This window comes from Sphaerodactylus townsendi, linkage group LG02 (genome assembly GCF_021028975.2).
Source record: "Sphaerodactylus townsendi isolate TG3544 linkage group LG02, MPM_Stown_v2.3, whole genome shotgun sequence".
NCBI classification, from domain to species: Eukaryota; Metazoa; Chordata; class Lepidosauria; order Squamata; family Sphaerodactylidae; genus Sphaerodactylus; species Sphaerodactylus townsendi.
Genome location: NC_059426.1, coordinates 150,880,905 through 150,903,363, shown reverse-complemented (window position 1 = coordinate 150,903,363; position 22,459 = coordinate 150,880,905). Strand labels below are relative to the sequence as shown.

Below are 22,459 nucleotides of genomic sequence, written 5' to 3'. Positions count from 1 at the left end.
AAATCTTCTTATTGGTTTTATAGAAAGTCCAGGTTGAGATGGATCAGTCTTGATCTTCACACTTCTGTTTTACCAAGAGAGGAAACTATGGGCTTTGTCTGAGGTTGTTTATACTTCTCCGACAGGAAAAGAACTATGACAGCATCCTTGGATTTGCACCAATGCTCAGCCTGGATTGATTTGTATCTTACTCCTCCCCCTCCTCCCAATCCAAAGACAGAGCTAACAATGTGTTTCCTGCATCTTGGACCATTTGGCAATCTGGAGAAACTGTGGTGTCATCTCTTGAGAAGAAAATGGCAACTACAATGCACTATGCACAATGCACTATGCACAATGCATTATGTTATTCTGTGGATTTCAGCTTTTCTTGGAATAAACAATGCTTCACAATGCTTCACAGAGCCCCCAGTGGTGGACAGTGCAAAAGCAAAAGCAATTTCTAGAGGACAATAAAAAAGCAAATTCGAGAGGAAGAGCTTGTGAACAAATGTAACAGTAGGTCTGTTTATTTATTTAGAAAATTCATTATAATTCTACAGTAATTATTTTATGCTTCCGTTAACGTAATGATACATGAAAAATCAGAGTATAAAATAATCTATTGTTGCTTTTCTGCTTATGGCCCTCTTATGAAACTCACAGCTCCATCCAGTGGAGGGGGGCAAACTGCCTTCCAGATGTGGTACAGGCCCACGCTGATGAATTTGCCCTCTCCGGGGCACCTACCCCAGCAGAAAGGCATAAATGCTGGTGGGCAGATGTCACAGCCCTCTGGTGCAGCCACAGTGTGCTGAAGGTGTTTCCGGGTGGTGGGGGTGGAGCCAACTACAGTCAGCTACCACCTAGGCATTCACCCCACAAACACTGCTGCTACTGCCTCAGATTTGTGCCACCAAAAAGTGTGGCGTAAGCCCATTCAGAGTTAAGGAGGGCTTTTCAGAGGCTGAGGAGGGTTTTTTTAAAGTCTCTTTGTGCCACCCGAAAGCGCTCTGAAGGCAATGGAGCGGGGCCACAGCTGGGTGCCTTGGCCTTTGGATGGGGCAGTCCTTCCCTGTATATTACTGTTTAACCCAGACTGGCTTCCAAAGAAACTTACTTCAATTAAATTTCTCATATTTCAAACAATTAGGAATGCATGAATGAGTGTATGGGAGTTTGGTCTTGGTATCTGATGACAAAGTAGATGTTGCAGGCTCTTCCCTCCAAGGGCAGGGGCAGAAAGAGCATTTGGGGACTGTCTGATGAAAAAATTGCCAAATTGCAGAAGCAGCTGATTCTTTAATCTGAAGGTTCTTCTGATGTCTGCTTTGACGAACTGTGGCTTCAACCTTATGAAGGAATTGAGACCTCTTTTCTCATATTGGTCCAGTTGAGCCCTCTGTCGTGGCAAAGCCTACAGAAAACAGGCTGATTCTGGAACTTTCCCAGTTTCTACCTGTGAACTGCAGGACAAGGCAACATTTTTTGACTGTTTCACATTGCTGGGGCCTGCAGAAAAACACCTCCTGAACATGTTCTGGACATCTGTTCTTCCAACTTCACTTGCAAAGCAATAAAGAATTGGGTCCAGTATACAATTTAAACTTGTCAACGCAGTTGTAATTCTATAAGGCTTATACATTCTCTCAGCAAAGGGGCAATCGTTTGGCTCATAGATACTACGAAGAAGCAGCACAATGTGGTAGGGAGTGAAGCACACAAAAAAGGTAACAACGATGGTCAGCAATAAGTCCTTGATTTTCTTTTTCTCCCTGTCTTCCGTGGCTTGATTATTTTTTATAGCTTGGTATATTTTGTGGTAACAGAACACCATGACAGTCAAAGGAACTGCATATCCCAAGCAGACCCGGTAAATATTAAACATGACTTGCCAGTCTCTTAGAGGATATGTATCATAACAAAGAGTATGATTTGTATAGTTATTGTCTTCAAATGTGTCATCTTTATATAGAATCTTGGCGTTTGATGCAATTTCAAAGGCCCAAACCATAACAGTGACAAAGAAGGCAAATCTCCTTTTACGCAGATAATGGAACCGCAGCGGATGAACCACAGCTAAATATCTATCCACTGAAATGCAGGTGAGAAATCCTGAACTGGTGTAATAATTCAGGTACTTGAGGAAAGCCGCAGCTGTGCAAAGGTTATGTGAAAGAGTCCAGTTGTCATCATTCTGCGTATAATAAATCCATAGGGGCAGGGTGAGAGTGTATAGCAGATCAGCTAAAGATAAACTGAAGAGATAGATTCCCAGTTCATTTTTTTTCTTCACCTGGCAACAAGATACATAAAGAGATGCAGCATTGGTGGGAATACTGATGATAATCAAAATGCTGTAAAAAGCAGGAAACAAATACATATCTAGCTGGTGCTCTACATGACAGTTCTTTCCCTCTACTGTTGTTGTGTCATTCAAAGTCAAATCCAGATAAGTAGTTAATGGATTGTTAGTGGCCATTGTCCAGCTGGGATAGAGAAGAACAGTTAAGGTCTTCTTATTGGATCCTTAGCCTTCTTTGGAAACCAAGGGCTTCATTCGCTGCCCCCCATCTGCTGCAAAAGAAAAAGAACAGATTCAGTTAGGTGGCTTATTTAGCTACTTTGATTAAACTCAGAACTACAGATTACTTGTCATTCTAATCTAGGATAATTTTAAATGATTATTTTTTCACTTGCAGATCTCAGCACTCTATGACAACCAAGAAGCCACAGTGCGAACCAGGTACGGGGACACAGATTGGTTCAAGATCAAAAAGGGTACTAGGTGCATCCTCTCTCCTTTTCCATGCAGAAGTGATCATGAGGAAGCTGGACTTAAATACCGGGGTGAAAATTGGTGGAAGAATCATCAGCAGCCTGAGGTATGTTGATGATACAACCCTAATGGTTGAGAGTGAGAAGGACCTGAAGTAGCTGGTACTGAAACTAGACGAAGAAAGAAGAAAGATGGGACGACTTTACATTAGAAAAACCACTGCGAACAAAGAAGTCCATATTAAAATCAACAACAGATCTGGAAGAAAGTCTTGACAATATGGGCGAAGAAACCACTACTGGACTGAAAATCTATCTATTCCAGTAAGCAGTACACTTCCTCTGAACATGGAGAGCTGAACATCATTAATAGCTGTTAGCAAATGTGTCTGCACTGACCTCACTTGGCCATCTTTCCCCATCTTTTTATTTCCTTAAAAGCACACACACACCCCTCACACACAAAAAGATTAAAAAACCCATAAGAATATACATAAAGATAACAATATAATAACAGTGTTGGCAGATCTAGACTTAAGCTTCTACAAATGGTTTCTAAATATCTAAAAACCACTCCATGCACAGTTGCTGTCTATATGCCATGCATTCAAATATGGATAGAATTCTAAGGCTCTCAATCCATTAATTTCCCAGAGGTGGGCATTTATCTTTCCAGTGTTGTAATAAAAGTATGTCAGCTCTACTAAGGGCAGGGGGTGGGTGGGTCTATTTTTGTTGACCATGGGTTAGCCTCTGAGAGACAGGCAAATAGTTTAAAAGTACATACCCTGTTTCCCCGAATATAAGACATCCCCTAAAAATAAGACATAGTAGAGGTTTTGCTGAAGTGCGAAATATAAGGCATCCCCCGAAAGTAAGACGTAGCAAAGTTTTTGTTTGGAAGCATGCCCGATGAACAGAACACAGAAAAATAAGACATCGCCTGAAAATAAGACATAGCACATCTTTGGGAGCAAAAATTAATATAAGACACTGTCTTATATTCGGGGAAACACAGTAGACATCCTCAAAAATCAATCAACAGTCTCATACAAAATTGGTATGAGTAATAACAACAACTTCTCCAAAAAAAGGGTGACTGGACATATCCAAAATATGTTTAAGGGAAGTATCTGGTGAGTTACAATACCAACAATTAGATACTTCAGAAGAAGAGTTGGTTTTTATACTCTGCTTTTCTCTACCTTTAAGGAGTCTTCCATTCACCTCCTCTTCCCCTCCCCACTCATTCCTTTGCTAAAGAGTCTCTGAGGTGTCTAGTATATCTTTAACATAATTTTTTTCTTGAACTAGCGGCGCCCGGCCACGCGTTGCTGTGGCAATTGTCCTTCTCATCACAGTCCGCAACCCACACAGATGTCCATGCAGGTCCAATGATCAGCAGCATAGCCTTTTGGGGTGGTCAAATGGAATCCCTCTTTTCCTTTTCAATTCACATTGTTATATGGTGGTGTCTTGTTTTTTTAGTATAAGGTAACCCTTTCCATTCCACAACGGAACTGTCCAGAGCGTGAATCCCACTGTCCATGAGGCTGGTTGACATGCACAGTCCTGGCTTGGGTAAGGCAGAACTGGGGCAAGGAGGCTATCCCAGTCAGGCAGCAGACGCAGGGTGGTGAGGCGCTCAGATCGAGGCCAGCTCCCTGGGTTCTTAAAGGGCCATGTGCAAAAGAAGCGGAGCCAGTAGTGTTGGTTCACCCTCACCCCGCAGATTTTCTTAGAAGAAAAAGGCAAACTCCAGCTCGCTTTTAGTAAAAGAGAGCTATGGCGAGTATGGGTGAGGAAGTGGGTAAGTGGTGGTTGGATGTGAGGGAGGGCGGAGTGAGGTGTGTGAGGATGAACTGTATGTGTATGAGAGTATGTGTCTTGTGTGGTAGCAGTGGGTGAGGCACAGAGAGTGAAAGTTACCTGCGTGTGAGGGGTGGGGAACCCCACCTGATGTCTCACATGGCAAAGTGTGTAGGTGTTTCACTTCCACTTGTATTACCTAATAGTATTACCTATTTACTGTTTTCAATGCTCATCTCTGGCCATCTGCGCGAACATTGTAAGGGCATACCAACCCCTCAGGCCACAGACATGCTGCACGAACATTCTAAGGGTGACAGTTAAACACAGCCAGCTTCATGGCCTGGTGTGCCAGGAAAAAGACGTTTTACCTGGCTCAGGTATGGACTTTTGGTGATTTGAAGGTCTGATTACCTGCTCGCAACAGGGAGGAACGTCATGTGAAAATTTGGGGGGGGATCCGTCTAGCCGTTTCCGCATTAGGCCATGAGTAACAAAGTCACTGTTAGCTTTTTATATATATAGATGTATCTTGAGATCCATGGAGAGCAGGTTTAACTTGAAGGCCATATCCCATCTTTTTGGCAAAGCATGGCAATCTAGCTCTTTATTCCATTCATTCCTGCATAAAGCTCTTTTTCAAATCAACACAAGCTAGCAGACATTGTGATCTACTGTGACACTGGATTCTGAAAGTAAACCAGGCATTATGCAGAATAGTACTCCTTTATACTGTTCTGAACCTAAAGCCATTCATTTTCATTGGGTGACTGCAAGTTCTGTTCCAGAGAAGGAAAGAACTCTCTCTATTCACTACGTCTTTACCATTTATAATTTTATAAACTTGTATCATGTGCCCCTTAGTCATCTTTAAACTACAAAAGCACTCAGTGCTTTCATATTTTTGAATGCTTCAGCTTCCTGGTGTATTTCTTTTCTTTACTTTTCCCAGCAGTATAACTTCCTTCTTGTGACTGAAGTGACCAAAGCTGGTCTCAGAGTTCTAAATCTGGCGTCTCCTATTTATTTATATGAAATGAATTGATTTATTTAGATATTTATATCATGCCTTTCTCTCCAGCGTGCACCAAAAACAGCTTGGAACACAGTTTTTCCTGTTCTGGCTCATCCTCACAACAACCCTTTGAGGGAGGCTGGACTGATTTTCCATAGCAGAATGAGGATCTGAACGTGAGCATCCCAGATCTTAGGCCCTTTCCACACAGCAAATTTACAGTAGGTTGTGGTCAGAATAAAGGAACCCGCTTTCCTGTTTTCGCATTTCAATGCATCTGTGCAGCCAGAGACTGGAGCCCACAGAAACAATGCGGGTTGCTGTCACATCTTCACATAGAGGCACATCTATTTTTTTTAATTTACCTCCCACCGATGCGTAGCTACGCAGGCATGCCCGAATGGACCCCCACAGCCATGCTGTCTCATGATATGACCCTTTGCACCTGCATGGCTATGCAGACGTAAGGTGGGAAATTTTAACATAGACAAGCCTTTATTGGCATTCCAAAATACAATAAAACAATAAAACAATTGTCCATAAAAAACAGATAGATACAGCAGCCATTCAGAGTCTTATCAATAGTTTAGTCCAAATGGACTCATCAAAAGTGCCATTCCTATACACCTCTCCACAGACCAGACTGAAAACCCACCAACAGAGCCCAGGCATCACAACAGCATACAGTATCAACACTCCACTATAAAACACAGAGTTTGTTAGAGTGGCACCTAACCCAGAACAAGGGATAAGGGGTGAGGAAATGGGCAAACAATTGATTTGACTCCCATAGGCTGCCACAGCCTTCAGTTGTCACTCCATCTGGCAATCAATAACAAAACTATGGCATCTCTCAATGAATCACCCACAGGTTATTTGACTTTGGGTGACCGTGAACCCAAAGGTTGCTGGCAGAGGTAGGAACTGTATAACAGTAGCAAATAGTTAATGTGAGCAACATTGTTGTTGTTATGATGATAGCAATCTAATGCTTAATATCCATCTAGCGTTGCGTCTATAATCTTTAAAAGATATTTTGCTATGCTTTCACAAAAGTAAGGATCAAGATTATCTAAGATTAAAGGAATCCTAAGAGCATCAGTTAAATGATTGTATAGGAGTGAAGCAATGATGGGTTGGGTGGGAAATTTAAAAAATGAAGGCACAGCCGAGTAAAGTGCCTCCTGCCCAGCCATTCGCTTGCAAGCAACTGCAACCCAGGATTTTTAAAAAACACTCACGGATAGTGCGATTCTCGGAAAACCCGGTTTTGGTATCCCCCAAGGATCCGTTTTGGGACCAGTGCTCTTTAACCTATTCATAAATGACCTGGAAGTAGGGGTGGGCAGCGTGGTGGCCAAGTTTGCAGATGATACCAAATTATGTAGGGTGGTGAGAACCACAAAGGATTGCGAAGAGCTCCAAGCGGACCTTGATAAATTAGGTGAGTGGGCTCAGAAATGGCAAATGCAGTTCAATGTAGCAAAATGTAAAGTGATGTACATAGGGGCAAAAAATCCAAACTTCACATACACGCTACAGGGGTCAGTGCCATCAGTCACAGACCAGGAAAGGGATTTGGGCGTCTTAGTTGATAGTTTCATGGGAATGTCAACTCAATGCATGGCAGCTGTGAAAAAGGCAAACTCTATGCTGGGGATAATTAGGAAAGGAATTGAGAATAAAACTGCAAAGATTGTCATGCCCTTACTTATAAAGAAGCAATTAGTGCGACAGCACTTGGAGTACTGTGTCATCCAGTTCACAATTGCATGCATCTCAAAAAGGATGTGAGGAGATAGAAAAAGAAGTGCAGAGAAGGGCAACAAGGATGATTGAGGGGACTGGGAGCACCTTCCCTATGAGGAGAGGCTACAGCGTTTGGGTCTCTTGAGCTTGGAGATGAGCCTGCTGAGGGGGGATATGATTGAAGTCCCACAAAATTATATGCATGGGGTAGAAAATGTGGACAGAGAGAAATTTTTCTCTCTTTCTCACAATACTAGAACCAAGGGGCATTCATTGAAAATACTGGGGGGGGGAAATTGGGACTAATAAAAGGAAACACTTCTTCATAGCGTGTGATTGGTGTTTGGAATATGCTGCCACAGGAGGTGGTGATAGCCCACTAACCTGGATAGCTTTAAAAGGGGCTTGGACAGATTTATGGAGGAGAAGTCAATTTATGGCTACCAATCTTGATCCTCCTTGATCTGAGATTGCAAATGCCTTAACAGACCAGGTGATCGGGAGCAACAGCCGCAAAAGGCCATTGCGTTCACATCCTACATGTGAGCTCCCAAAGGCACCTGGTGGGCCACTGCGAGTAGCAGAGAGCTGGGCTAAATGGACTCTGGTCTGATGCAGCTGGCTTGTTCTTATGTTCTTATGTTCTTAAGAGGAAAGGCAAAGATAAGAATAAATGATGGATGGACAGAGACAATGACATTTGAAAGGGGAGTAAAGCAAGGATGCCCACTATAGACACATTTGAACAATGACAGATGAGACTTTCTGGCAGAAAGAATTGTGTGTTGGAAGGATACCAGGGATTTGGTGAGATCCAAGAAGAAATAAGATTAAACTTATTCGCAGATGATATTTTAGTAATAACGGTGAATCCGGTGGATACAATGAAAGAATTAAAAATTATTCTAGAAGATTTTCAGAAATATTCTGAATTAAAAGTTAATATGGAAAAAACAGAAATAATGGGGGTTAATGTGGAAAAAAGAGTTAGAAAGAAGACTAGTAAAAAAGATTAAATATTTAGGTATTATAATAACACATAGAAAGGAGAAGATATTTAAATATAATTATGAGGCAAGATGGAAAAAAAATATTAAAACAATTAAAAGAATGGGATAAGAAGACCTTATCGATAACAGGAAAAATCAAAACACTAAATATGAGTATAATGCCAAAAATGTTTTATCTATTTCGAATTCTTCCTTTAGAAATTAAGGAGAAGGAATTTGAGGAATGGGATAGAAAGTTGAAAGCTTGGGTGTCCAATCAAAAAAATCCAAGAATTATGAATAACATAATATATATGATGAAAAATTATTTAGGCTGTGGGATACCTAAAATGCAAGAGTACTATGAAGCATTCCAGATTAAAAATCTGATGAACATAAATGAGGAAAATGTCGAAGGATGGGTTAAGTTTGAAAATGAAATAAATGAAGGGATTGGTGTTTATGGAATATGTAATAATGAGTTGAAGAGAGGGACCCAAACCGCAATAGGGCTTAGAAAGGTGTTACTAGATATATGGGAAAAATGGAGAGGTGAATGGACGCCCGGCACTCTGGACGTGGCACCTTGGGGAAGTGTGGCCGGAAAAGATGGGGAAAAAGTGATAAAAATATTGAAAAGACAAGGAATTCAAACTGTTGCAAATCTGATAAGAGAAGGAGGAGAAATTATGACATTACACAATTTTATAGAGTTAGGAAGTAATAAGAACTGGTTGGTCTTGAGGGTCATTTGGGAAAGGATAAAGGTTTCACGAATAAGAGGAGAATGTATAATGGCTAAATGTTTTGAACTATATGAACAATGTAAAGGGAAAATTTTGGGACATATATATAAGTATATGGTTGATGACAAAGACTTTATGATAAGAACACTGAATCAAAAAATGGGAGAAAGAAGGTTTTCTAGACACTGGGAAAACTGAAAATTTAATAGACAGTTGGAAAAATATAAAGATTGAGAAACATATGGAGTTGGAAAGAAAAGTGATATTGAAATCGTATAGAACACCAAAATAACTAGCATATAAGATTAAAGGACTTAGTCCTAAATGCTGGCTACCTCTCACAGGAGACTAGGAGACATATTATATGTATGTGGTGGAATGTATAGAAGTTAGGAAAAATTTTAGGACAACATGTGTGTGTTATATTTCGAGAAACTGGTGAAGATTAATATTGGGATAAATAATGATTTAATGTTCATGGGTGTAATGGAGGATAGAAGGGTAGATAAAAAATATAGCTATATGTATAAAATAATGATCAATGCAGCACATGCAACAATAGCTTTAGGCTGGAAAGAAAAGAAAAAATGGACAATCCAAAAATGGTTGGAATATATCAGGGAACAAGTGACACTGGACATTTTCGATATAACAAAAAATAAACTGTGGCAAGAAAACAGGGCGAAATTTTGAAGATATGGACAATATATGCGGACTGGATGAAAGAAGCTGGAGTCAATGAGGAGATATGGGAGAAGAGATTACAAAGAATAAACTTACTGCTATTTGTTTGATAAAACTATGAAGAAAATACAGGGGGGGAAGGGGAAAATGTATTGTTTGCAAACGAATGAAGAAGCGTATTATTATAAAATGGAATATTCAAATGATATAATACATTTAAAAAAAAAATAAAAAGGACGTCAAGAATGACAAGCTGAATTGACAAATATTGCACTTAATAAAGGAATTGGAAAGCTATCTGATTAGAATGAGATGCTATTCAAGAGGTGGGTATTAGGAATATGGATTAAAATGGAATTTGAATCCATGGTTCCAATATTAAACTCTCCTTTAGAGAAAAGGAATAGCTACAGCATATTGGGTGGGGGGGTTCCCATAGATCATGCCTCAAGCAGGGTGTATGGAAAGGTAACACAGAAATATCTACATCAGTAAATGTAAATATCTGTAGTTGACTATGAATCACAAGAGTATTTTCAAGTCACAGGAACAGAATGAAGGGCTTTAAATGTCTGAGTCCTTACCAATTAATTTAATATTAGGGTTCCTCTTTTTAGCTTCTTTCATCAGCCACCACTCCCTTTACCACGAAAATAATTCTCATCATTTTCATAGTGCATATGGGATGGTTCCGTTCCATCTATGAGAGAGAAAACAAACATATTTCTTCAGCACAGTAAATGCAAAACCATGCTATATATTGTCCTTTGCTACAGTATCCCATTTATATTTCCCACAGCAAACAAGTCCACATATGTACAATATAACTGGAGGATGCCTGCAAGAAACTTGGAAGGAAATCCCCTTTCTGATGCCTGCTTTCTCCTTTGGCTTCTGACATATGAACAGACCCCTTTCTCCAGCACTTACTTCCATCCACCTCTTTCGTTTCACACCCTTCCTTATACTCAACTCTGTTGTCAACCTCTCCCCCTGCCCCGGGATTTTCCCAGTTTTTTGTATATGGTCCTATTTAGTGGATTTACTGATCCACATTCTAAGACCAAGTTCAGAATTAGAAATAATATGAAACATTGTCGAAGGCTTTCACGGCCGGAATCACTTGGGTGCTGTGTGGTTTCCGGCCATACAGCCCGGAAACCTCACAGCACCCAATATGAAACATTATTATTCCAGCAATTCTAGCCTGACAGCTCATATTAAGTGTATAACCTAATTAACACTGAGCTATATTTTTTTGTTTGTTTGTTCAATTTAATATATTGCCCACGCCCAAAGGGCTCCGGGAGGTGTACAATAACATATCAAAGCATTATAATATAAAACCAATACAATACCATAAAGCTATAAAAATATACACTATAAAAGTATATTCATATACCTGATCATTCTATACCAACCATTTCTAATCTTAATTGTGGATTAAAACAATTTGCTGAATGAAAAGCCATGCTTTAAATGTGGAATGGGCCATTAAAGATCCTATTAACTTACAAGGTGCAATAATCCATAACTAGAGATACATTTTAAAGCACACTGGCAAAATGTTAAAATATGAAACATGGATATCAATTAATTATCTTTTTCAACACTCAGGATTTCTCACCACACCACTCTCCGCCCCATATCCTCCATTTTTATGATCTCCTCGTGTGGTTTACAAGAATGATTTCCCCTTCACATACTTAAGGGGGCGAGATCTAGTTCAGGGAAGTTCATGCTGAGATTGATGTTGTTCATCTTCACCTAAGCTACTATAGATCTCACTAGAAACCGATTTCCTAGCATGCCTTAAGATGTAAAAATCGGTTGTCCAAATAAATCCTCACAATTTCTTCATATGTCTAAAACTAGCAAAATAATGAGGCAATGCTAGCAGAAATTGTTTTCTCACAGGCTAGAAGAGAGGTTTCCCTGTTTCTTTCAGCTCATGAACTGAGCAGTTAGTATAGTTCACAATAAAAAAAAACTTCAGCTAACCTAGGGATAAAGTTGTTATTGTCATCATGCAAAGCTGACCACAACATGTCAACAGTCAGAGAACCATGAAACACAAATTTATAATGTTGTCCAAAGTCCTGCACCTTAAATGGCTCAGGAGTTCACTCATACCTGTTGATTGTGCATCACCACCAATTTCCACTTTGAGAATGTGCAAAGAAGCACCGAAGTTTGGCTAAAAAAAAAAAACAGAAAAGACAGCTAGAACTCATGATTCCATTACACATACACTACAGTGCATTTATCTTGTTATCAAACTATAACACAACATACATGTAACTCATTTCATACTGCCAACAGCAGAAAAAAAACCTAGAACAACTCATGAAAAACACAAGGAAACTCTTTCACTTTACTATTCCAAAACATTGAATACCCAGCACTTAATAAATGTGTCTGATCACTGAAATGTTTTACATGGGCCCTCTGATGGTTTGTGAATTTAGTTAATAATGCAGCATTCCACACATGGAGGAACTATTCAATCTCCAAAGGAAGGTGGAATATTTTCCATTTTGCAGTTATTGTCAATTTAGCAGATGTACACAAGCACAGTGAAATCTGAAAGGGCAACTATATCCCTGACCATTTAAATAATCCGAAGTAATAAGTTTTAGATCCATTACACCCCAACATTTTATCAACCAACTTAATTACCAATTTCCAATAAAGGTTGCATTTTTAATACAATCAAAAATATGTAAAATAACCACCATGGATAAGCCTCACCACACATCACAGACTCTGTATATTTCTATATGTAATGGCTAACCTTTGTTGAATGATATTCCATTGAAGCAAACTTTTAAAGACTTTTTCAAAATGCATAAGTTTAGGTACTACACAATTCCAAATCCACCTTGGTTTTTCTAGATCAACATTGATGCTTTATATCATTCTAAATATGTTTTTAAAACTGAACTGTTCAAGTCTAATCTTCTCCAACTGTAGATAGCAGATTTCCACCATGATTTTTGAAAGCAAATTGTCTCTCCTTTTTATCAAACACTTCTTACAAGAGCATCCATTTTCTCTCCTCTTACATCTGCACTGCAAACTTGCGAGGCAGGCTGAGAGTTATTTACAGTCCAATTTAAACAGGGCGGGAAGGCTATGACAGCTCCACTCCAGCACTTTCCTGTGGCACAGGGCTTTCCTGTCAGCACAGGAGTTCGACCCCCCCAAAGAATCTCACATAGGGCATATCTCTGCTGGCGCACAAGGGCTGACCAGGCACTGGAGGTCAACTAAGGTTAGCCTGCAGCCATGCCAGCGCAGCATTTTGAACTGGTGGGCCTAGACAACAGAGACAATTTCTGGGTCAGGCACTGCATAGCCGCCTGGCCACGCAGACAAGGTGCCCCTCCACTGGTGTAACTGCCCCTTGTGCTGGCAGAATGGGCACTCACACTGGCACAGGGGTGCACCAACTTGAGGGGTTTGAACCTCCCCATCTAGACTGGGCTGACCGTGTGCTTCATGGCAGAGGAAGGACTCTATTCATTAGCTAGTACCGGTTTCAAACTGTCAAATTTATATCTTACTTTCAGAATTCAATGAATAAATCTACTCTTTGCTAAAGGTGCTAAAAGACAGCCAATCAGAGCATAGTATAAGAAGGTGGCAAAGGGAAATCAGGTACATTTGAACACTGTCACATACTTTCATGTGAATCAGCCACTTGCCTGCTAGAGTTGTCATCTGCCTCTTCCTTTAATAAATACTTTCCATTAAAAGGTCTGCTTGGGACTTTCAGAGGACCCTACAGGATTTTCCAGGCAAGAAACATTCAGCAATGATTTGCCATTGCCTGTTCTGCATAGCATCCCTGGACTTCCTCAATGGGTTTCCCATGCAAATACTAAGCCAGGGTTAACTACTAGGATCTGAATAGATCAGGCTAGTCTAGGCTATATAGGTCAGGGCAATAGAGGCTTAATGGAATGCCGTAAAAACATGTGCCTTCCCATTTCCATTTATCAGTGATAGCTAACCTTTTCGAGACCGAGTGCCCAAATTGCAACCCAAAACCCACTTATTTAACGCAAAGTGCCAACACGGCAATTTAACCTGAATACTGAGGTTTTAGTTTAGAAAAAACAGTTGGCTCCGAGGCGTGCATTACTCGGGAGTAAGCTTGGTGGTAGCCGGTGGCTTTGCTTTGAAGCAACTGTACAACTCTTCCAATGGGTGAATCGCAACCCTAGGAGGGTTTATTATGATGATGATGATGATGATGATGATGATGATTACATTTAGTATACCGCCCTATCCCCGAGGGACTCAGGTTTACTCAGAAGCAAGCCCCATTGCCAGCAACCGAGCTTACTCCCAGGTAAAGGATCACGCTTTAGTTCTTCGCATGAAAATCAGTGGGGTTTAATAGCACTTAACAGGGTTACCTACACTGCTTCCCCAAAATTAGGTCTTAGGTTTAATGTTAATAATTGAGCCCAGCAGCCCAGGCCAGCCAAGATGTGGGGTGGGGGGGCAACTCTCTTTGCACGTGCCCACAGAGAGGGCTGAGTGCCACCTCTGGCACCCGTGCCTTAGGTTCACCCACACTGCCATATATCAATGAAACAGAATATTTTTCCCTGTACATGTTGCCGTCCCCATTGCCTCCCCACAAGACAATTAAGTCTCACCTTCAAGTGACCAAATGGGAAGCATTTACAAATTGGGACAGATGGCTCTGATTCTTATTTTAGACTACCAGTATTAGCATCCCACAAAATGTAAATAGATGTAAGCAGTTGGATTAATCATTCCTAATTGACTTGTTTGCAAGACTGTTCTAGTATATCTTAAGGTAGCATCTGTAGTTTCCATTATGATGCAAGTCCACATATGCCCCAAAATAGTAATATGCAAACTGAAATTTAATGGTAGATTCATGAACATCTCCCTTTGATGCTATTAAAGGAACATGGTTACACTGTGTAAGGCCAGAGGCACATACAGCAATATCAGTATGTGGAAACGTCATTGGTTCAGAAATTGGCATTAAAAATTTTAAGAAGGTATGTATAGGAGTATAAGCACTTCTCATATATCATACTGACTGGCAACCAGTTGGTTTTCAGACATAGCATAAAGGCCCATGGAGTCAAATAGGTATAAATATATTTCATTATTCCGTTAAATCTCTATGTGTTTTGCCCAAGAGGCTTCTTCACAGGAATCCTTTAGTCATGCAGTGGTTTTTCAAAGCGGAGTAGAAGATCCAATTTTATTTTTGTGTCTTCTCTGACTGGTGTGACCCTTTTATTTCTCCTTTGTTAGTTCAAAAGCACTACATGGCTCAGGATCAAGGTACCTGAAGGACACTAGAGACGCTGTGCTCTGAATGCCCATAGGGTAGGAATAGTGAGCACTAACAACAGGAGTTTTCCAACTACAGCACCAGAGCTCTGGAATACTATATGTGTGTGTATATGTGTATAAGTGTATATATATATGTGTGTGTGTATATGTGTGTGTATATATATACACACACACATACCACACACTCTTTTCATGGTTCTCTGGCATCTTGCAAAGAAGTGGAAAAAAGTCTCGACAAATTTAGTGTACTGTGGGTAATTTGCATTCTACTGAAATATATACTACTGGTGCATTATAATTTGACTTAATTATAGCCAGTGTTTACTGTTTTAAATTTGTGAATGTTTTTACATAGCCTATATACAATAATAATCAACTTGGCCTTTGTACCAATTTTACCTGGAAGGTCACACCTATTTTCCAATTGAAATAAAAACAATTTATCAGAACCAAGGTTCAAGAAATATGAAATTTGATCCAACTGACATTTATTTACTAGCTTTGGTAGCATGAGACTTTTTGTTATCAATACACAGATATTTTAAGAAAATTTTGACCTTGTTACCTTTTCTAATGCTTAGGGTGGGGACAAAGCCACATTTAAATGAAATGATTACATCACTACCACATCTTTTTGGCTTTTTCCTGAACAGTCCTCAGGATGCATTAGCCACAAAATAGCAAGTCAGCCTTCAACAGCGAAGCCTGGGCTTTCTCTCAGGAACACTGTGTGCAAGAGTATCAACAGGATGGCAACGGGAATGACAGCAGCAGTAGGATTGACAGGGAAAAAGAACGCTGATGACATACATTGTCTGTCCTTGGCCTGGAGCAAAGGAGGCAGATGTAAAGTGCAACACTGGTTTTTCTTTAACATGGAAAGAACACCATAGCGTTACCCTGGCTGCTTTTTGAAGGAGCACTAAGCAGCTTGCTTATTTGCTATGGAGCAAGCAATTACTTGTCAAACAACAATGATTAATTTCATCGATGATTCAGTAGTTTTCTCAGCATGACACAACTGCCACCTTGGGAAAGAGTCGCATTCTACAGTGTTACGTTTAAAACCCTTGCATATTACACGGGAACTTCCTCTGCAAAGTCAGTATTTTACAGCTCACTTAACGCCTACACAGAGGTGCTGACGAGTCAGGATAATTAACAAAATATACTGCACCTTCCAGCTGTTTGTAATCATTATGCAAAGCAGCATGTTTCATTTCAAGTCATCATGGATGCTATTACCCCTGATAAACAGGAGAAAATGCTATCGTCTCATGAAAAGGTTCATTCTCCACTTCTTGATTATTTCTATTTTTATCCCACTCCTTCCTAGGGATTTAAAGAAGGTTATGGCTAAAGGCCCCTGACCTGGATAGCCCCAGCTCATCAGACCTCAGAAGCTAAGCAGGGTTGGACCTGGTTAGTATTTGGGTGTGAAACCATCAAGGAATACCAGAGGTGCTACGCAAGGCAGGCAATGGTAAACCACCTCAGAATATCTTGTGCCTCAAAAATTCTACCTTTTAAGTTTTAAGGTCCTTTTAAGTTGGCTGAACTTCACAGCAAAAAAGACAACAACTTTGAATTTACATCCTACTTTTCTCAACCACAAGGAGTTTCAGTTTAGCTTAAAATTGCCTGGTTCTCCCCACATCTTAGGAGATAGCTGGGTCTGACAGACTTCTGATAGCACTGTGACTAGCCCAAGGTTTCAGTAGGCTTCATGTGGAGGAGTGGAGAAACAAGCCCGGCGCACCAGATTAGAGTCTGCCGCTCATGTGGAGGAGTAGGGTATCAAACCCAGTTCTCCAGATCAGAGTCCACCTCGCTTAACTACTATACCATGCTGGCTCTTAGCAGATAAATGAAAACAATAAAAAGCAGTGAAAGGAATGCAATAAAAAGAATGCTCAATTGAAATCTCTTCGAGACTGATTAACTATGGTTGTCAAACGTCAAGTCAAATGGTTAGAGAAAGTATTTAATTCTGACCCCAGGAAGGAAAGGAATATCACAGTGGCACTGGCAGCCTTCACCATACTCACTTCACACCTTGCTGTTAGAATATGGAGCATAGATAGAACAGTATTAAAAAATGCCCTCACTTGACTGAAATCTATAATAATTGATATTTGACTGAAATCTATAATTGATATTTTGAAGTATCTTGAGATAAGCACTGCTTGTGCTGTCTCAACATCTAATTTAAAATCAGATCTGTGAACTGTATTCAGAAAGAGACTGGAAGCCAGGGCAGGATTAAAAAACATACGGATACAAACTGTTCCATTATAATCTGGCAAGTAAAAGAACAAGCCAAACTACTTCCATTGTGAGCAAAGAACAATCCCATGCAGCAGGCTTATCTGGTATTCTTCTAATTTAAACAGTACATTCAGAGAGTCAAGAGAAGAATTAGTAAATACTTGTTTTGCTGCCAAGTCACAGGAGACTCATGGCAACCCATTAGGGTTTTCAAGGCAAGAGACATTCGGAGGTGGGTTGCCATAGCCTGCCTTCATATAACTCACAACCCAGATGTCCAGTAGAGGTCTCGGATCCAAACAGTCACCAGGGCCAAACCTGCTCAGCTTCTGAGATCTGATGAGATCAGGCTAGCCTGGGGCTATCCAGGTCAGCACCTAATTCCACTTTAGCACACTGTGATACAATGTCATTTATATTGGAAAAAATGGTCGAACAAAAGTAGAGTGATGGAACTCCATAAAAGTGCCCCAACTATGAAAAGTCCTCTTCACTGTGAGCTAGGCCATTTTAGACAAGTCCACCATGTGTTGTAGTCACATCGCTGACATATTTTTTTAAAGTAGTAGCATGAAGCTTTCCACCACTTCCCCTGTTGTTCAGATCCTTCCAGGTTCCCCAAAGAAACTAGAGGAAGCCCTTCTCCAGCCATTGAATCTAGGCTGAGAGCGTTCTCAGAGACCTCAGTGCTCCTGCTGCTTAAATGGGGGAGGAGAAATGAACAAATGGAACTGTCAACAGACTTATACAAGTTGCTGTTTCTTTAAACGTCAGCATTCTGTACTGCATCCGAGTCTTCAGTCAACATTCTCAAGCAATGTTTTAGAAAATTGCAATATATTTTACCTGATTAAATCAGGGCAGCTTGTAAACTTTTACAAGGTCCTTCAAGCAACCTTTCTGGCCTTAATCCACAAATCAGTTAACCTACAGATCTCCAAGTTCAAACTGTTGGGCTTGACTTGTACCATAAAATTAAGCATTAAACAAGGATAAAAAATAATTTTTACATACTGAATGAAAGCTGAAACTTGTACCTTTTCTGAATTATGAGGAGAGGGGAATGACAACAACCAGCATGCTAAGAATAATCTTCCTAGAAAATGTATTCAAGTTAGAATTTGCTTGAGCAGTGAAAAGAATTCTTACCTTAAAAAGGTAATCTAAAATCTGTGAGCGGTAAGGTTCCTCATAATCCACCAAAAGCCGAGAGGTAGCCTGGGGGTTGAAAAAAAAGTTTTAGAATGTCTATGTTACTGTGAGTTTAAAAACTGCTGTTTTTAAAGCTTATAAAAAGATACTGTTTGGGTAACAACAAGCAGGAACATACAAGAGGACTCTGCAGATTGTTTCAGCTTTCCCAAGGATAGCTGTCATCCTCAGAGACTAAAGCAATCCTGCCGCAGGAAGAACTGCTCCCTCAACCCAAAGGATGGCTACGAAATGTATATACTTGCAGGCAGTGGTGAGATTCAAATAATTTAATAACTGTTTGTTTACAAGCACCATTTTAACAACTGGTTCTGCCGTTGTGGTGCAAACCTGCTGAATCCCACCACTGCTTGCAGGGAGTTAAGAAGGAAGGAAAATACCATTTCCCCCCTCATGTTTTCACACTTCCTGAATCTTTCCCATGGATAGGAGATGATCAGGACAGTCAGCTCTCCCACCAGAAAGCTGAGAGGATAGGGTTTGGGATCTAAAGACATACAAGACTCAGCTTCAAGCCTCACCAGCTTAGCTGGCTGGAGGTGGCAAGGAAGGGAGGCTTGAAGGTGAAAATGCATCTTTGTGCTTTCACGTGCAAGAATCCCCCAACCACTGGGGTGGGGGAAAGGATTGCGCTTTCAAGACTCTCCCAATATAAAAATCAGTCGGCCAGTGATATTGCAAAGAAGTTTCGATCAGTCCCAAAAATGGAGGCCAACACTTCAGGACACCAACCCTGTTTTGTTCAGTTCTTGGGCGTTTTTAAAAAGCAATATTTTTAACGTTTGAGGCTCTTCCTTCAACCTTTGAAGGACTTCCCGGCCTCATAGAAGCCTATACCTTAGCCCCATGTGGTCCCATTTTTTATCCATACTCCGAGTCTAAGGTCAAAAGTAGAAACATGACAGAACAATCTTAACAGACCTACCTAGATTCCCTCACTCTCCTTCACAATAACTATTCACTAATGGTTTCTTTCCTTTCACTTCTCCTGCAAATCACCCATTTCTTAAACACCTAGTTAGAGAGACCAGAGATCTTCATTGCATTCATCTTGCAATGCTCCCCAGCCTAACACTTTGCAGTAGCCCCTGTATATGTATTCCCGCTTGACCACTGCTGTAGTCCAGTCACCTACACACATCCCCCACACACAACTGGCAGGCACAAATCCAACAAAATAGGCTTTGAACCTTCGGCTGCCTGGCAAACTTTCACTTGACATTCATTAAAGCAACAAAAATTCCCCCCCCCCCAAAAAAAACACCCCACTTTCCTCCACAAGGCATCAGGGAATGTGGCAGCAATCCTAGTAGGATGTTTTCCAGCAGTCTAGAGATGCTACAGAATTCCAGAATGATTAAATGAGACACTGTCTCCTTTGATGACTAAAGCCTTCCTCTCTTTGAAAGAGACTTGTGGGAGATGAATATCTACTACGACTCTTGACGTTTTTGACACAGTCAGGCATTTATCTGGATGCCGACTAGCTCTGAGGCTCTTTTTGATCTATGTATATTTCAGGGTCTACATGCTGTTTAATGTTTGTAAGACTGCATACGAAGGATTCATTGATGTGCTCATGTTGTCCAGATATATATGCTCATGATACTGTATGTGGTTTCCAAACCATTTGCAACTAATATAAGACCAGAGAGTCTATGTTAAAACATTCACTTTGTATTTTTAGTTACACAGCTTTCACACTGCCAGCCGCTTTCAGTGTAATTACATTTACTGTATGCAACCCTAGAAAGGCCTGGTCAGGGTCTCAATGGGAAGCAATCCAGGAAACATTTTTGTTTAACCCATCTTTCCTCTGAAGAGGACATAGTACAGTTTCCCCTCCCTTCACTTGTGAGGAAAGTTAGGCTGAGCAAGACTGACTGACTGGCCCAAGGTCACCCAGCGAGCTTCACAGCAGACTCAGAACCAGTTCTTGCCTGAACCTTTACTCTACGTCACAGGTGTCAAACTCACAGCCCTCCGCTTGGACACTCCTACCAGTGCAGAAAAGCAGCGAATAAATACAAACTCCTCTTCTCCTTTTGCATGTTTATGCATGTATACATATGTATCTATGCACACCGGCGTAGACATACACACACAGATACACATGCATACACCAGCCACTAAAAATGCTGCTCAGGTACAATATCAATGCCAATATATGGGAATCCAGATATATACCTGTACCGGAAAACAACATCCCAATCTACCTAACCCAACCTCTCCCCCGTCGCCGGCCGCCGGCTCACCCCTCCGCCGCTGACGGCCCCGATGCCGTCGAACTCCAAGCCCAGCCCGCCCGTGTCAGTCAGCGGGTAACGGCCAGTCGGCTTCCAGGCTGCGGAGTTCCACAGGGGCAGCAGAAGCGCCCAGCAGGGCAGCAGCCGAAGCATCCCGGCAGGCGGCGCGAGGACAGGCAAGGCAGCAAGCCGCCGCGCGCCCGCGCTCCTTCAGCGACAGAAGGCGGAGGCAGAGGCACCTCCGCAGCCAGTTTAAAATGACACCCGCCACGCCCGCGTGGTCATGTGACCCGCGGTCACGTGACGAGGAAAGCGGGGGAGGAAATAGAGTGTAAAGAAAAACGGGGGGCAGGAACTCGACTCTCTCGTGCGGATGTTTTCCCGCGGTCACGTGAAGGGGATTTTCCGGTTCTTTTTCGTGGCCGGCGTTCCAAAGGGGCGGGGAAGGGATGAGGAGGTGACCGATTGATGACCCCAGGTGTGAGTCCTCGCGCCAGCCACGCCCCTCGCCGTGACGTTGCCTGCACTCCCGCCTGACTACTGGAATGTCCCATTGCCTTGTGGCGGAGGTCGTGAGGAGGGGACTGTGGCATGCAAGAGACCGCTACGGTGGCTGGAATCTGATTTGCTTGGATAAATCGTTTCTGATAGTCAGATTGCTGGGCGTTGTGGTTTGTGGCGATGTGTCTGTCAGGCGCCTGCGAGATGTGTATCTGGGGTGTGGAAATTCAAGTTGCAAAACAAATGTTTAAAAAATATATCCTGGTCGTGTGAGTTCAGTGGTAAGTCTGCCACGGAGAGAAACATATCTCTCTGTGACATGCCTCTGAAGATGACAGCCGTACACGTGGGCAAACTGTTAGGAGCAAAAATGCCCAGACTGCAGCGGCTCAGCTGGAAAACTCACAACAGCCAGTTGATTCCAGCTGTGAAAGGCTTTGACAATGCATCTGCAAGTTCTGATTGTTTTAAATGGAATTGGAGCCATCCCCTAAAAACAGGCTGTTGTGAGTTTTCTGGGCTGCGGGACCATGGTCTGATGGTTTTAGCACCTCACATTTTGCCCAAATCTATGGCTGGCATCTTCAGAGTAAGATGTCCACATTAGGAGTTCAGATCAGGCCACAGCCACACAGGCCAGAAAACCCACAGACCACAGCCACACAGCCCAGAAAACCCACAAGAACCAGTTAATTCTGGCCATGCAAGCCTTCGACAATACATAGTCCTAAGAATACTTTCCTGGTGTTAGGCCTTATGGAATACACTGGGTGTAGGATTCTGAATCTGAGGAGATCTGCTTAGGATGGCATTGTTACTCTTTGATGGTTTGCCTTTTCAAAGTACTAAGTGGCTTTAACATCAGTTCTGTGGCTTTTAGAAAAGAGGTCTCTTCAATCGTGCATTGGATGCAGTTACATTACGGGCACACACACTTATTGGTTATTCAGACCAAACATTACTGAATGTGGTTGAGCTATATTGTAATTAGAACCCTACAGCGAGTTTAAACTTCAAGACTTCAGCAAATTATTTTAAGTTATTTTATTAAAGCCGTCTACTGCAGAAGCTTCCATTGGTCACACTGCTGAACAATAAATGAATATATTGGGGTGCTGTGTGGTTTCCGGGCTG

General features: G+C 41.4%; 2 protein-coding genes across 2 annotated transcripts; both read right to left on the bottom strand.

The window, feature by feature from the left end:
* Positions 1–561: 561 nt before the first annotated feature.
* On the bottom strand, positions 562–2,540 carry GPR65 (G protein-coupled receptor 65). The gene has a single exon (XM_048486464.1). The coding sequence runs from the start codon at positions 2,459–2,461 to the stop codon at positions 1,397–1,399; it is 1,065 nt and encodes a 354-aa protein (XP_048342421.1). The 5' UTR covers positions 2,462–2,540; the 3' UTR covers positions 562–1,396.
* A 7,792-nt stretch (positions 2,541–10,332) lies between these two features.
* Positions 10,333–21,203, bottom strand: LOC125427420 (galactocerebrosidase-like). The gene is made up of 4 exons (XM_048486784.1): positions 20,834–21,203; positions 18,516–18,584; positions 11,883–11,946; positions 10,333–10,449 (listed from the first exon to the last, which is right to left on the bottom strand). The coding sequence occupies exons 1-4, from the start codon at positions 20,975–20,977 to the stop codon at positions 10,376–10,378; spliced, it is 351 nt and encodes a 116-aa protein (XP_048342741.1). The 5' UTR covers positions 20,978–21,203; the 3' UTR covers positions 10,333–10,375.
* Positions 21,204–22,459: the final 1,256 nt, after the last annotated feature.